The 15,438-nt window shown below is 38.6% G+C and overlaps 1 protein-coding gene across 1 annotated transcript in view; it reads right to left on the bottom strand.

The window, feature by feature from the left end:
- Positions 1-14,924, bottom strand: part of LOC149226406 (cullin-4-like) — an 87,023-nt gene extending 72,099 nt beyond the window's left edge. The window contains exon 1 of the mRNA XM_089377481.1: positions 14,278-14,924. Within this exon, the coding sequence (XP_089233607.1) occupies positions 14,278-14,569 (292 nt within the window). The 5' untranslated portion in view covers positions 14,570-14,924. The remainder of the gene's footprint in view (positions 1-14,277) is intronic.
- Positions 14,925-15,438: the final 514 nt, after the last annotated feature.

Genomic DNA, 15,438 nt, shown 5'->3' with positions numbered 1-15,438 from the left:
GTATGTGTTATAACATAAAAGTGTAAAGTTCCAAGCCCCAAGCTGATAGCTTTGTGGAATCCAAGAAGATTGCCAATTGTCACTTCAGCAGCTCTTCCCCGCACTATAGGTTGGCTCTTCTCCAATGCAAAGGGGGTTTCCCTGAGGCAGGATTGTTAAGACTATAAAATGGAGGCTCAAAGCGAAGTTTGAAAAGTAAGCATTAACAAAGGTTTTAGTATAAGGAAATGGAAATGAGGGCAGGGATATGGGGAAAAAATGGGAAGAAGAAGGTGACAAGGAATGAAATGATATGTTAGGAGACCAGTGCCTATCAACCTATGGGACCAATGGAATCATGAAATACCGCATGAATGAAAGAGTCAATTTGCAACAATCAACTATTTTAAGATAGGATATATGGTAGAAAAGCCTAATTTGGTGCATTCAACTTATTTAGAAAAAATAACTAGTTTTGGTACATTCATAATTTAATTATGTACTCCAGGTAAAAAGAGCTAAGTTTGATACAAATAACTTTAAGTGTATTTGCTGTGGAAACTAGTCTTGAAGGGTTGGATTTGCCACTCATCCCACAAATATTAAGGTATTGCTTTTATGGATGCATTATGATTCCAATCAGCAACTAGTTTGATAGAAGATGGATAACACCGGAGAAATAAAACAGCAAGAAAAACAAGAGGGAGAACCTCCTCATATTGCTTTACTTGTAAATGGATAGGCTTACACATTAGCATGATAGAAAGGTAGTTTTCTCAACACATTAACAACAAAAGAGCATAACAAGCCCATACAACAAAATAAAGCAATAGCTCACTTCTTCATTAAGTTTTCATGTTTGATATACAAAGAAGCCCAACATTGACCTTCGACTCCAAACTCCTATTCTCCTATCACTTCTCAGTCTCTCCATGTTCCAAATCCCCCCATCTACTATGAATGTAAAGAAAAATCCTTTTATAGAGGAAGCTTAATCCTTTCTCAATAAAATACAATATTTTCCTAACTCTATGACAAGTCAAACAAAAATAAAATATTGTAGTTAGGTCTCATCACCATCAAGGTTGACTTGTCAACTATGATCCCTAGTCTCCATTCTCTCCAAGAGAAGTCACACTGTCTAAAATTAATGAAGTAATGTGAAATACAAACCTCCAAGAGAGAGGGTGCATCACTAGAGATAAGATTTTGACCATGTTAAGATGCTAAAAATGTCCACATCAAGAGCACACTCCAAGATGCACAATTAGAAGTACATTAAAATACTCCATAACATAAGGGAGTGTGCTCCATGGTCCACCGAGAAAAATTCTCCAAGTGTGCCCTCCAAGATGCATGAGATAAGAACATAATATAATCCCTCACCAAGAGAGCACTCTTCAACCACCTCCTCAAAATAGTTAGTGTGGTCCACAAGCTGCATGATCACGTGTGCATTAAGTATCCTCCATGAAGCACATATGGATCTCCATGGGTAGTATGTCCCATCACATGTGGGAAGTGTGGAAAGGTGTGCAAGAACCAAGTCAACAAGGAACTCCTTTCTACATGTGAACTCCAAAGTAGGCCACTCCAAATTATACATAGATAAGTATGCAAGATGCCTTCAATAAGTGGAGTGCTTCACATGTAAGACAAGTCAACAACCTTGGGACCTTCAACAACCTCCCAAAGTAGAAAGATTCCTCTCAAGCTCTTTCTCCAATGTGTAACCACTTCCCCAATGAATAACAAAATATGTTCGATGGTGATTACAACTCCTCAAAACTTGTGTAAGGAGTCAACAACAATATAGTAATCATTCAAATGCACTCAACTAACTCCATAAAGATGTGCCCTAGAAAAGTGTGCCAACCTCCAAAAAATCATTAAATAATGCCCCACCATGCCATAGATCCACATGCAACCCAACAAACTCCAAGACAATGGAGATGGCCTCTCCACTCAAGCAAAATAATAATAAATATTGATGATCTACCTCAACATGTGTAGCAAAGAAGGGGTGCATTCCATCGAAGAATTGTACCATGTTACATAAAGTTGTCTACAAACCAAAACCCCATCATAGTACCAAGTTAAGCCACTATAAAAGAAATAAGGCTTGACCCTAGGGCGCACCACCACCAAGGGACTACTACATCAATATCACATCAACAAAGCTTTAGGAAAGTATTATATCACCATGAAAGCCCATGTACTACTCCCCTCTAACTCAAATTCGAGAAATAATAGACATCAATTGTTGATGTTAGTAGCTCGAGTGAGTACTTCCGCACAGGCCTAAGTGCCTAGGTGTGGGGAAGTCGCCTAATTGACCTTTAACCTTAGAAATTACTTCAATTATTAAATAATTGACTTTTATAAGATATAGTGAGTTAATCTAATGAAATGCAAAGTTTATTTGCATTACTGAATTAGATGAAATCTCAACCATTGATCTCAAGTGATGTTGAGATCTAATCTCAACCGTCAATGACTTTAGATATTAGGGTTGTGGATTCAGTCAATAACTCAAACTTATAAAAGAAAGGTTGTTAAGTTAAGGGAGGAGACACATCTTGAGCCAAGACACAGTCAGAGTGTCAGAGTGACATCTCAGTGATTGGGTGAAGAACGACTCCATCAAAGTGTGCAAGGTTCAAGGAAGAGTGCAAGCGACAATAAGGGAAGGGATCCAAATCAACCAGTAGAGTGGAAAGACAAATCAACTAGATCAATTCCAGGGTCTTGTTGTATTGATATTTTTCCTTACAGGGTCATTATCCCAAGAAGGGGGCCCTTGTATGTTATAGACTTTAATTAATGAAACAACAGATTTAAAGAGGAGAAATTATTTGTGCATGTGTATGAGATTGGTGTTTTAATTTACTTCCATTGTTATATTTTGTTTGTTTTAAAACATCAGTCATGTATTTTTTATTCAGTAGACCTAATCTACTAGGAAGTAATTAACCAACGTTGTTAGGGTTAGGAAATTAACATGGTATCAAAGCACAACCTCTGAAGACCAATCTCTAAGAATTGCACAATGAATTGGTCATACGAGTAACATACAGAATCAAAGTTGTAACATAAAGAATCAAAGTTGTACGAATCAAGCCATATGTAGAACAAGAAGAATCAATCGTACAAGTAACATACATAAGCATAGTTGTACGAATCAAGCCATATGTAGACACAACCAAGCATAAAAGTTTAAGTCTCTACACCGAGGAGTTGCGCACACAAGTGATTATAGGATGCATGCTTCAGAGGCGGCAGAGGTAAGACAAAAATACAATAAAAGTTTAAAGGACCGCCACTGACAGAGAAAGAGTCACCAAAGGAAAGTGAGTCGTCAGCATGTCACAAGGTGACAAGTTGAGGGTGGATGGACATGCGGTCGTGGGTCAAAAATGTTGCACGAAGGGCACAAGCTGCTAAAGAAAATTGCTAGAGCCACACCTAAGACATCACGTTGTATAGTACAAGCAGATAAGGATAGTCGTTGCCCACACGAGTACTAGTCGCCAAGTAATTATGTATGCAGTCGTATGACGGCTCAAGTGATGAAAAACGGCAGTTGTGTGTCAGACACACAAAGAAATTATAATAGCCATCGTACAGTGGTGACCGCCAACAACAAACAATGTGCAAGAGACCTATACCATACATCAACAGCAGGACACGGGAAGTACAATCATATGAAGGCAATATGCACGAATACAGTAAAGCTACAATAGTAACAGGGGACGGCCTCGTACACACAATGATTAAGAAGAGTACAAGTAACAAAATCCAGGTACATGGGCAAGAAAAGTTGCCTAGTTGCACAGCATAAGGCTAGAAGTGATTGGCGAAGGTCACTCTTCATAGAGAAAGGGAGACCATATTGATCAAAAGTTTGGTGAAAAATAATTTTTTGTGGGTGTTTCAAAGGGCCAAAACATAAATCCAAAAGAAGCCTTAGAAAATCTACAAACAAACAACTTTATTTCTTTTCTTATGGATGCTAGAAAGTCATAGCATAAAGCAGAAAAATTATTAGATCTAGAGATGGCAACAACCAATTTGAGATTTGAGGATAGGTTGGATGGAGCATCTAACTTCCTGCCCTGAAAGGCAAGGGTTACTTTGTTGTTGAAAGAAAGTGACCCTGACGAGATTGTTGATAAGGAGATTCAATTACCAACAAATCCAACACAGTTGTTAGCCCATGAAAAGGACATTAGAACTTAGCAAGTCATCATGGTTACCATGAAGGATAATTTGATCCCTCACTTGGCAAAAAAGAAGACAACGAAGGAGATGTTCAAAGCTCTAGTGGACCTATTCCAAAATGACACCATGAACATGAAGAAGTTCTTGAGAAACAAGCTCAGATCCATCCACATGTCAAGGCTTGAAAATGTTACGAGTTACTTCATGATGATCAACTAGACACAATATCAACTTGCAGAGATTGGGGAGAATGTGGAGGACATAGAGCTCATAAATGTGGCATTGAATGGTTTTCCCAAGTCATCAGAACCATTGGTGAAGAGAATCTACACTCAAGAGAAAGTTGCCAATTAGGAGAGACTTTAAAATGACTACATCTAGAAATGGACTCGGGAGGAGTCTACGTCTGTTAAGCAAGGAAATGGAGTGGAGAACCCAGGCCTGGTCAATTTGACAAAGAAGGGCAAAGGGAAGGGTTCTAATGGTAATAATGAGGGAGAAACCTCTCAACCAAAGGAGGAGGACTTGAGCAAGCTCAAGTGCTTCATCTACCACAAGAATGGGCACTATGCAACACAGTGCTTGGAGAAGAAGAAGGGGAGGGGACAATCGTAGAAAAAAGAAGCAACAATAGAGGTGCATCTTGATGAGTTTGCAGTGAAGTGCAAGAAGGACTTCTAATTTGTCTCATGTCTATCTACCAACATCATCACTAAGAGTGCTTCGTACTTGGCTAGTGGTGCATCACACCATATGACAAAGGCACATGAAATATTGAGCAGTCTGACAAAGAGAGATTGAGATTTACATGTGGATCTTGGCAATGATGCCAAGTATGCAATGAAGTGTGTTGGAACTATGTATTTCCGACTAGAATCAGAAGGACGTTGGAAGCTAAAAACATATTGGATGTACCATGACTAAAGAAAAACTTGCTCATAGTCTCAGTGTTTGAAGACAAGAGATATGTAGTCATGTTCAAGAATGGATAGGTGCTCATTCGTCCATAGGAGTCTCGCCCAAACGCAACAATGGTTATCCATGTTACAGATAAGATAAAATAAGATAATTTTATTAATGTCCAACGAATGACCATAAATTGATCAATGGGACAAAAATAAAACCAATACAAGTACAATGTAGCAGTGTAAATGCAACTCCTAGAAAATCCCAAAGCTAAATCTAGGATAAAATGAAGTAAAGAAAGATACAATAATAGGACAGCCTCATAAACATGTATATAACTAGATAATGTAGAAGGCTAAGTGAATAAGTCAAGGGCAACTTATACAATTTGATGGGCAAACCTATTCAGGCATTGGTACATGACAGTGACAACCTCTGTGAGTTGTGGCAAAGTAGGGTGGGACACTTACACTACAGGGTGTTGTTGATCCTGAGGGCATCTGTAGAGGGTGTGCACTTGGCAAGAATGCCAAGGTTACCTTTCCAGACAGTGAAACTAGGCCCAAGGGGATTTGGGATCTTATTCACTCAAATGTGTGGGGACTGATACTAGTCGCAACTATACAAGGAGCACAGGACTACGTCACATTGACTGGTCACTATTCCAAGAAAACTTTGATCTCCTTCATGAAGACCAAGGAAGAGGTCTTCAATGGATTCTGAGAGTTCAAGGCCTAAGTGGAGAACCAGACAGACAAGAAGATCAAGGTCTTAAGATCAAATAATTTGGGGGGGGGGGGGGGGGGATACACATCCATCAACTTCAAGGATTATGCAAGGAGGCAGGAATCAATGTTTTAAAACTCCAACTCCAACTCGGTATCAACTCGACCAATTTGATTTCAAAGACTCGATTGTTATAAAAAATACATTAAATATTTATTTATTTTTAAAACATATTTTATTAATTTCAAAGATTTTCATTCATGTTTCCAAACACAAAGCTTTAGAATATAGATAGAAGACAACATATGATCAAAGTAGGCTCATGAATATATTCATTATATTAAAATGACACCCAGTGCACTGTCCAATACATACATGATGATGATATAGAGATTAAAAAAAAAAACACATAACCAAGGAGGCTAGAAATGGCCTCTACAACAAAAGTAAACTGTGAAACATCACTAGTCACCATTGACCAGTACTACTGGCTACTGCTAGAGGAGCCAACGTCATCTGGCTCAACCTCTGAACCAGAGTCAGGCAAGGAAACCCATGGCTCCTCATCATCATCATCTCCAACTGCAACTGTAGTAGTGGTAGCACTAGCAGGTTGTGCAACAGTTGGACACTGCGATAGACGAGATATGCGCTTCCGTCGTGGCTGAGCAAAGGAATCACCTGCAATTAGAGGACTTGGGGCTGGGCCTGAGGATGGTACAAGTGGATCTGCATTCAACTGAACATTTTCTTCAAGTGATGCCACCACCTGTACATCCAAATCAAGATCCTCATCAAAATCAAACTCTACTGGATGACTCTCCACTACCCAATCTGATGTTGGATCAATATCTTCCAACACAATGGGATCTGAATCAGGACTTTTGTTCAGCAATTGGTTGTGTTTGAGCCAAAGGTTGTATTGGACATAAACTAGGTTATTTAACCATTTTTTATCCAAATGGTTTCTCTTCTTTGTGTGAATCCTCTCAAAGACAGACCAATTGCACTCACACCCAGTAGCACTACAAGTTTGACTCAAAATACGAATTGCAAACTTCTGCAATTGAGGACAATGGCTACCAAAAGCCTCCCACCATTGTGCTGCAAAAAACATAGTAGTGTAATGAGTTAGCTCAAGTTTCAACTTTCAACAAATTATATCCAACTTTCAAATTATAAACAATTTAACAAAATAAGTATTAAGAATTTGAAAATTGAAATTTTTGTTTACCTAGCTTATCTCCTCCCCTTGCAATCTTTACTAGGTTCTTCCCCAAAGGTAGCTATGGCTTTACTGAATGTTGTGATCTATCGGTGTATCTCTAGCTGATCACACTCCAATGGATTCATGCGATCAATGCAATCAATCAATCCATCTCTAACCTCCCCACTCAAAGCTCCTACCGCCAAAGCTTTATAATGATACCGTGGGTTCAAAAAATACCTAACTGCATGTATAGAGCAATGGAGTTGATTGTTCCAGCTTTCATCAATGATTGCCCAAATGGGCCCATACTTAGCCACTTGATCCTTGTATGCCCTCTTTATTTGCTCCTTTTCTTGATCCATTACCTCATAAATGAAGCCCATATCTAATATTTCCCCATCCACCAACCGCAACACCTTAACCAGTGGCTCAGCAACCTTCACAATCTCTGTTGCCTTTCTCCAAAATATTTCTTCTTTAACTTTCTTTTTCAATTCTTTGCCTTCCTATTTGAGAGACCACTGGCTTTGATTCCATTCATCACTGGAAAATATTTTTGCAAGTTTCTATGTTGTGAAAGCATAGATTGCAATGTCAAAAAATGAGTTGCAAATCTAGTGATGGCAGGCCTAATAATACCCCTACCCCTTGTGTGTCTTCTCATAAGGCTCAAAATCCATGAATGATTGTAGACAAATCTTGTTATGCTTTTGGCATGATCTACAATGTTTTTGACCCAATCTAATTTGCCAATATCCTCAAGCATGAGGTCTATGCAATGTGCAGCACATGGGGTCCAAAAGATGGTTTTGTATTTTTCCTCTAACAGTTTACTAGCAAGAACATGGTTAGACTCTTAGAGGCATTATCTATGATGACTTGGACAACATTAGCCACCCCCACCTCGTCAACAACCTCATCCAATAGTTGAAAAAACAAGTGTCCATCTTTCACCCTATCAGATGCATCAACTGATTTTAGAAACATGGTTCCCTGTGGACAGAAGATAAGAAAGTTTATGATGGTACGATTCCTTTGATCAGTCCATCCATCTAACATGATGGTACATCCTGTTTTTGCCCATGAGTTTTTGAAATCTTTCAAATACTCATTAATGGAGGAAATTTCTTTCTGCAAATGATACCCCCTTAACTCATGCATAGTAGGGCCTTTGAAGCCTTTTCCAGCAGCAAATATGGCATCAAACATAGGCTCAAAATATGGTTAACAAGAAGCATTGAAGGGGATATCAGCATCATACCGCCATCTACATATGTAATCACAAGAAATCTCCCTCAATTCTTTCTTCCAATGGTCATCTAAAGTGGGTTACAAAGTTCTACTAACTTCAAGACCATGTGCATCTGATGGAGAGGAGGGTGTGACAGTTAAATAACTTTTGATATTCATATCACCCTTCTTTTTCATTTTACCCTTACCCTTTTCTTGAATAGACTCCAAATAGGGAGGAACATAGTGAAATGGGTTGGATGCATCAGTACAAGGGATAGAAGAAGAACCCTCGAAATCAAAATAGGGGTTGGTGGCCATCATTTTTTGTATACTCCTCTTCCTCCCAATTTTAGCCTCTATTTCTTTTTGCCTAGCTTTTTCTTCTTGAAACTTCTCAAATCTATTTAACAACTCCTTCCTAATCTCCCCAATTTGTGGTGATTCACATGTATTAATTTGGCCTCTAATCCCTGCCAAGTGTTGTTTCAACCTATTAATGCCCCCAGGACCATCCTTAATTTTTCTATGGAAAAATTTGCGATGCATTTGACTATCAACCATTTCAGCATATGCCCAAGCAGCATCTTTCACTCTAGGAGCCATTTTTTGACTTGGAAATGAAAGGAAAAATTCTGAAAAGGAAAACAAAAAAAATAGCATTGTTTCAATGTACATTCTTTCACAAAAAACACTCTTTTCAATTTCTAGATTTGCACAAAAAAAATAAATAAGCAAAAACAAATTTTTAGAAGTGAAAAAAATACCTAAACACAAACTGCCTCCTCAAAGTTGCTCCAACAATCCAACTCCTCAATGTTGCTCCAATGGCTACCCAAGAAGCTCCTCACTCCTGCACAAATGCTTGCCCAAGACTCCTCACTGCTACTCCAAAAACAAACTCCACAACTCCTCACAAATTCTCACTCAAATGCAATGAGATGGTTGTGAGGAAATAACACTCCAAAAACAAACTCCACAACTCCTCACAAATTCTCACTCAAATGCAATGAGATGGTTGTGAGGAAATGAGAGGGGTCGAGTAGCTTTTATAGGATTTGGGAGAGGGAAATGGACCCCAAAGAACCCAAAGGCATATAAGAATGGGCTTTGGGGTCCTCAAAAAATCACACAACAACAAAAAAGCCACTTTTCAGCCGCACCCACCGAGCTAGCCGAGTTAGCTCAAGCTCAGCCAGCTCAGTAACAACCCGACCGGCCGAACCGCGCTGGCCACCGAGCCGACCCGGCCAGGCTTTGACTCGGTCTGGCTCGACCGTTTCGAAGTCGGTTCAACCGAATCTTAAAACAATGGCAGGAATAAAGAGGGAGATGACAGTGTCATACAACCCTCAATAAAATGGGTTGTCGAGAGAATGAATCAGCCCATCACTGATTCTGCAAAAGTACGCTACATGATAAAGAGTCAGCTATGTTTCTTTGGGACAAGGCATGTAACACTGCAATATATGTGTAGAATAGGAATCCTCCCAATATCTTGGGGGACAAGAATCCAAAGGACATATTCATAGGGGTGACACCAAAGAGAAAATATGAGGATCTTTGGTTTTCCAATATAGATCCATGTGCCCATGGAGAAAGGACGAAGATGGGTCCGTCAAGATAGAAGGGGATATTTGTTAGGTATAGTGAGACCTAAAACACTTGCAGGATCTTCATACTAGCACAGAGGAAGACAAATGTCAACAGGCATGTTAAGTTCAAGGAAAACTTGGCATTTAGGAAGTCTCATAAGTTGCCACAAGCAATGACAAAGGAATAGGAGCAGGAGACTCCAAAGGTAGAGTAGCAAGCGAAGGCTTCCAATTTAGGGAGTCAAGCTTCAGGTGGGGAGGAGTCAATAGCGCCTTCAAGTTTTGTCAAGACACCCAAGTGGTTTGACCAAACATTGAGGGATACACAGGTGCATGTGGAGGCTCCTAAGAGCACATTCAACGAGAGCAAGCCTCCAAAGAAGTCTTCGAACTACATGGCACCAATGAGTAAAATCATTGAAGACGCAACAAACCAGAAGGTTTGGAGGAAAGCCATGGTGAAGGATGAGGTATGGAGCAATGTGCCAAGACCGAAGGGACAACTAGTTCCAAGTGGCTCTTCCAAAAGTACCTTTTTCACTAAGAGAGATTGTTGATGTTAGTAGCTCAAGCAAGTACTTCTTCACAATCCTAAGTGTTTAGCCATGTGGAAGTCACCTAACTGACCTTTAATCTTAGTAATTACTTTAATGACTAAGTAGTTGACTTTCATAAGATATAGTGAGTTATCCAATGAAATTCAAAGGTTATTGGCATTGGTGAATTAGATGAATCTCAACCTATATTCTCAAGTGACGATGAGATCTAATCTCAATCTTAAATCACTATGGAGATTAGGGTTGTGGATTTGGTCAATAAATCAAACATATAAAAGGAATGCTTAGCTAAGTGAGAAGACACACCTTGAGCACTAGACTGTGAAAATGAGATCTCACTAATTGGGCGAAGGACTTTCATCTAAGTGTGAAGTGTTTGAGGAAGAGTGTGTGAGGTAGCAAGGGGAAGGATCCAAATCAAATAGCAAACCAAAAGGACAAATCAAGGATTTGATCGGCTCAATTAATTCCAGGTTTTTGATGTATTGGTATTTTTCCCTAGAGATACATTAACTAAAGAAGCGGGCCATTGTATGTTGTAGACTTTAATTAATGAAAAAACAAATTTAAAGGGTAGAAATTATGTGTGCATTTGTACAAGAATGGTGTTTTAATTTACTTCCATTGTTATATTTTGTTTACATGTTAAAATCTTAGCCATATCTTTTATTCAATAGATCTGATCTACTATGATGTAATTAACCAAGTTGTTGGGGTTAGGAAATTAACATCAACAAGGGCATTTGCATCATCAAATAGATACCCCCCTAGGTGATAGCAATGCTACAAAGATGTAAAGTTATATCACCTAGGGAGATCCCACCAAGGAAAAGTGTATCACCACACCAAATCTGCACCATGCGAAATAAAAACATATGAAGGGTGTTAACTTTGTCAAACATTAAGTAAGTCACCACCACACACTCAATAACAAGGGATCATGTAGAACACCCTCTCCTAGAAACAAACAAATAACACCATGATGCTCAAAGAAAAAACCTAACAAAGTAGCAAGCATCCATATGTAAATTGGATGATCCATAAACTAGAGGCATGAAAGTGGCACCAAACCATAAGATGACCATCCACCATAGAGAACTGAATCCACTCCACCAAAGATCTCAATCAAGTAATCTATTATCAAGAAGAGAAGACACTCCATAAAGGTGTGTGCCCTCAAATCCATCCAAATGCTCCATAAGTACCAATTGCAAACCCCATCAATGTGATGAAAATCACAATGTGAGACCTCATACAATGAGGTGTAACAATACGTACTTTTAATCTCTCACCATAGCATTTATCCTTTATCATATATATGCAAGATAGCAGATTAGCAATTGCAACTTTTAATATAGCATTTTAGATTCTCATTAGTGTGCTGTTTTATTTCCCATTAATTATATGCCATTATTTTTTAACTTAATATCCACAATGTTTAACTTATTGTTGGAGGCAATCCTGAAAGGAATGGAGGTAATGATGAGACTTGGTCACTAATTCCCAGTGTACTTAGACCAAACATGTGTAGAAATGGATTTTTATATTTTGTATCCCACCCACCTCAATGTGAATATCTCATGTATGACTTGATCAACAATGATCACTCACCTAACTCTAATTTCTATTTCGTGACCCTGAAAATCTTGGCCAAAGATGATCACTCTCCACCAATTTTGTGCTTTCATAAATACCTAATACAATATAGAGTGTACATCATGCATAGTTGCAACAATCTTCTTTTATAATTCGCATTCTTGTTTTTGCATTGTTATTGACCATACTAATATCAGTTAGTATCAAAACCTCAGATCAACTACTTTGGGAATTCTGAAATTCCAGCTTCCTTGGTGTTGCTTTTATTCAGAACTCTACTCAAAATCTCATCTCCAAGCTATTCTAGCAATCCATAGCAAATGAACGCTCTCCTCTCCTATTAGCAGGTCAATAGACATGCATTTAACACCTTCCCACTCCAGCTTCTTTATCCATTTCTCCATAGCCTTCCATAAATTTTCTGCAATCACAGTACTCTTCACAACCTTCAATACCACATGTTTAATTGCCATGCTAGAGTGGGTTCCTATTGTGTCTATCATGGATTCTTGGCACAAATCTTATCATAGATCAGAACTGCAGTACTGCAATTTTGGCATTGAACTTTCAATATCAAGCACACTTGCAATTTTTTCAAATTCTTCCTGCAGTGCCACACTTCTCAGCTCCAGATTGATGTAGCTAGTGTTTCAGTTTTGCATCATGACTTTTGAACTTACCATTTCTCTCCTGGGGTCTATGATTGTCCAATTTGGTGCCTGACAAAAATACCTTGCCATCTATGTCTCCCACTCTGCATGTTGTTTGTTGATTGATTTATGGGTTAGGACTGCCCATTATCTTCAGATATTGTAATGGAAGCTAGCAGAAGCTATTGACAACAAACAGAGCAATTAAAATTTAAAACCTCTTATCTCTAAGAAGAAAGTGTCTCATAAATGTTAACATCAATTATTCATAACAAAACTTAACAACTTCTGGTTCAAAAGGCAGGAAAACTCTTTAAGTCTCATTCACCTTAATTTAACTAATACTCTGAAGTATGAATTGGCTGTAACAGCTCTACACATTTTCAGAGACGTTGGGAGATGTTATCTTTTGAACAATTTTCCTGTGAGAGAACTTATATTTCTTTTTGTTCTTGTTGAAACTATTCTGCACGTGTGTAAGAGAGAGAGAGAGAGAAGTCATTGGAAACCAGCCTAGTTATGTTATGTAATTGATCCTGGTTTTCACTCTACTTTTAAATGGGAGATATAAATTCAAAGAAGATAGTATTTAAAAAGTCATCTCTACCATGATTTCTTGATCCATAGCTCTATTACAGTACTATCGTTCCTTTTGAAAGATACAAGGTTTAAAACCAAACTACTATTCATACTTGTTAGGTGCCCAGGTTCTGGCATGGCCGGGATATATGACCCCTCCCTCATTTGCATCACAGAGGTCAAAGTAACTAAAGGAATTCTTCGAGTCAAATACAGACACTTTCTAGCCTATTGACCGCTTGATGCATCTACATCAGACACGGGCAAACGCATATACAGGGATAGATGGCTCCAGCCAGTGTTGCAGAAATAAGAGACAATAATGAAAAGGGGGGTGGGGAGAGCGGCAATGAAACGGTGCTAGAAGGTTTCAAGGGACGAGATATGCGACACCCCTCCAGATGCGTGAATATATTATGTATTTGAAATTGATCAGCAATATTCTAATGTAGTATCGAGATGGTAACGGAAACAAGAACGAGAAACAGGCCTATTGGTCAATTGTCTGGTAACATAGGTTTCTATCATTACACTTCCATAGCGCAGTTGCAGAGATGAAAAAACTCGTTTCATTGCATGAATTCTGTAATCATGAAAAGAACAGAGCCCCATCTGCAAACACCGTATTTTATTTGCAACTCCTCTACAATTTCACCAGTAACCCTAAATCCCTTCCTACACCCAAACTTTCCAGATTGTGTAAATTGGCAACAGCGCCCGAGTAGTCACCTTACTCCCTCAACATCTCCCCCCGCCCCCCAACTGCTACTCGCAAAACCTTGCATTGGTAAAAGCTTCCCGTTTTATGCAAATTGCAAGAATAGATTGATGTTATCGGAGTAGTCTGTGTGTATTTATCTTATTCTCTGTTTGAGGATTTTGTTAAAGGGCTTTGTTTGAGAATTCGCAAATTTTGTAGCGTGTGCACTGAATACATCAAAAAGGAACGAAAAGAACCAGAATCCAGCACAAGATTTCCGAAAAAGAAAATATCCAAAATTCAAAGAAACCCTTGAACAGGGTTTTACCTTTAAAGGGTTTGATGACCAATTTCTTGACGGGCTGGGGGGGGGTGGCCTTCTTTCTTGACAAATTGGCGGCCGTTGCGGAGGCCGAGGATCCTTCATTCTTGAGATCCACCAACATTGCGTCCTCCGAAGAGACATAATGCTGGACACCGTTCTTATCGAATGAATAAAGAACAGACTGTCCCTTGGGCTTCTTCATGGCCGAACCTGTCCCACTATTATTATTGTTGTTGTTATTGTTCGTATTACTGCCGCTGTTAATGCTGCTGATTGGCCTCTTTAGGTGAGACATTAATCAAAATCATGCATTTCGGCTCTCCGTTCTCAGGGTTTTTCTGCAAATTAACGATACCAAACAGCGAATTTCCTCGCCGGTCGCTTCCCACCTTCGATCCCCAGCAAGTCCCTGTCAATCCGTGACGCTGTCAAGAGCAAACCCCGCTGCCTTCAATGGGAACAGAGGCCTTCAATGGTCTTACAGAGAATTTTAGAATGGGAGCAACACTCGATTCTTCGCCCAAACAATAATAATCTTGGTGAGGATCGACTATATAAACCAATTTACCTTCGTAAACTGGGTACATTTTGCCTCATTTCATTCGTGTTTGGCGTCCGACGAAGCACCGTCCTCGGCAGGGTCAGGTGTTCCTTGGATGGAAGGGAGAAGACCCCAAAAGTAGTGGTAAGATTCCCTTATCTAACATTCCATAGTCAATATTGAGTTGGGGATGGTTTCAGCATTGCATTGTATGTAACTTATTGCATCGACAAGAAGTGTTGCCATGGTTATGTTAGATGATAAATGTCATATTTATTTATGTTTAAAAATATACTAATTTTATTTTATCTTTAAATTTTTGTTTATAGGAAGAAGTTTAAAAATATTATTGTTACTTTATTAAATAATATAACATGTTATATTTATTTATGTATAATAATTTAATTTTTCAAGATAGGAAGAGGTTTAAAAATATTATTGTTACTTTATTTAGCAATATAACATGTTATATTTATTTATGTTTAAAAAAAAAAAAAAATTTACCTTTATATACTTTTTAATATATTTTTTTTCCTAGAAAGGAAGAGGTTTAAAAATATTATTGTTATTTTATTAATCACCCATGGTTAAGAGAAATGTAAAAGCAAAGCTATATAGGAATA

Source organism: Pinus tabuliformis, chromosome J (genome assembly GCF_031772625.1).
Source record: "Pinus tabuliformis cultivar Carrire ecotype Pingquan chromosome J, CPIR1, whole genome shotgun sequence".
NCBI classification, from domain to species: Eukaryota; Viridiplantae; Streptophyta; class Pinopsida; order Pinales; family Pinaceae; genus Pinus; species Pinus tabuliformis.
This window is presented reverse-complemented; position numbering and strand designations above follow the sequence as displayed.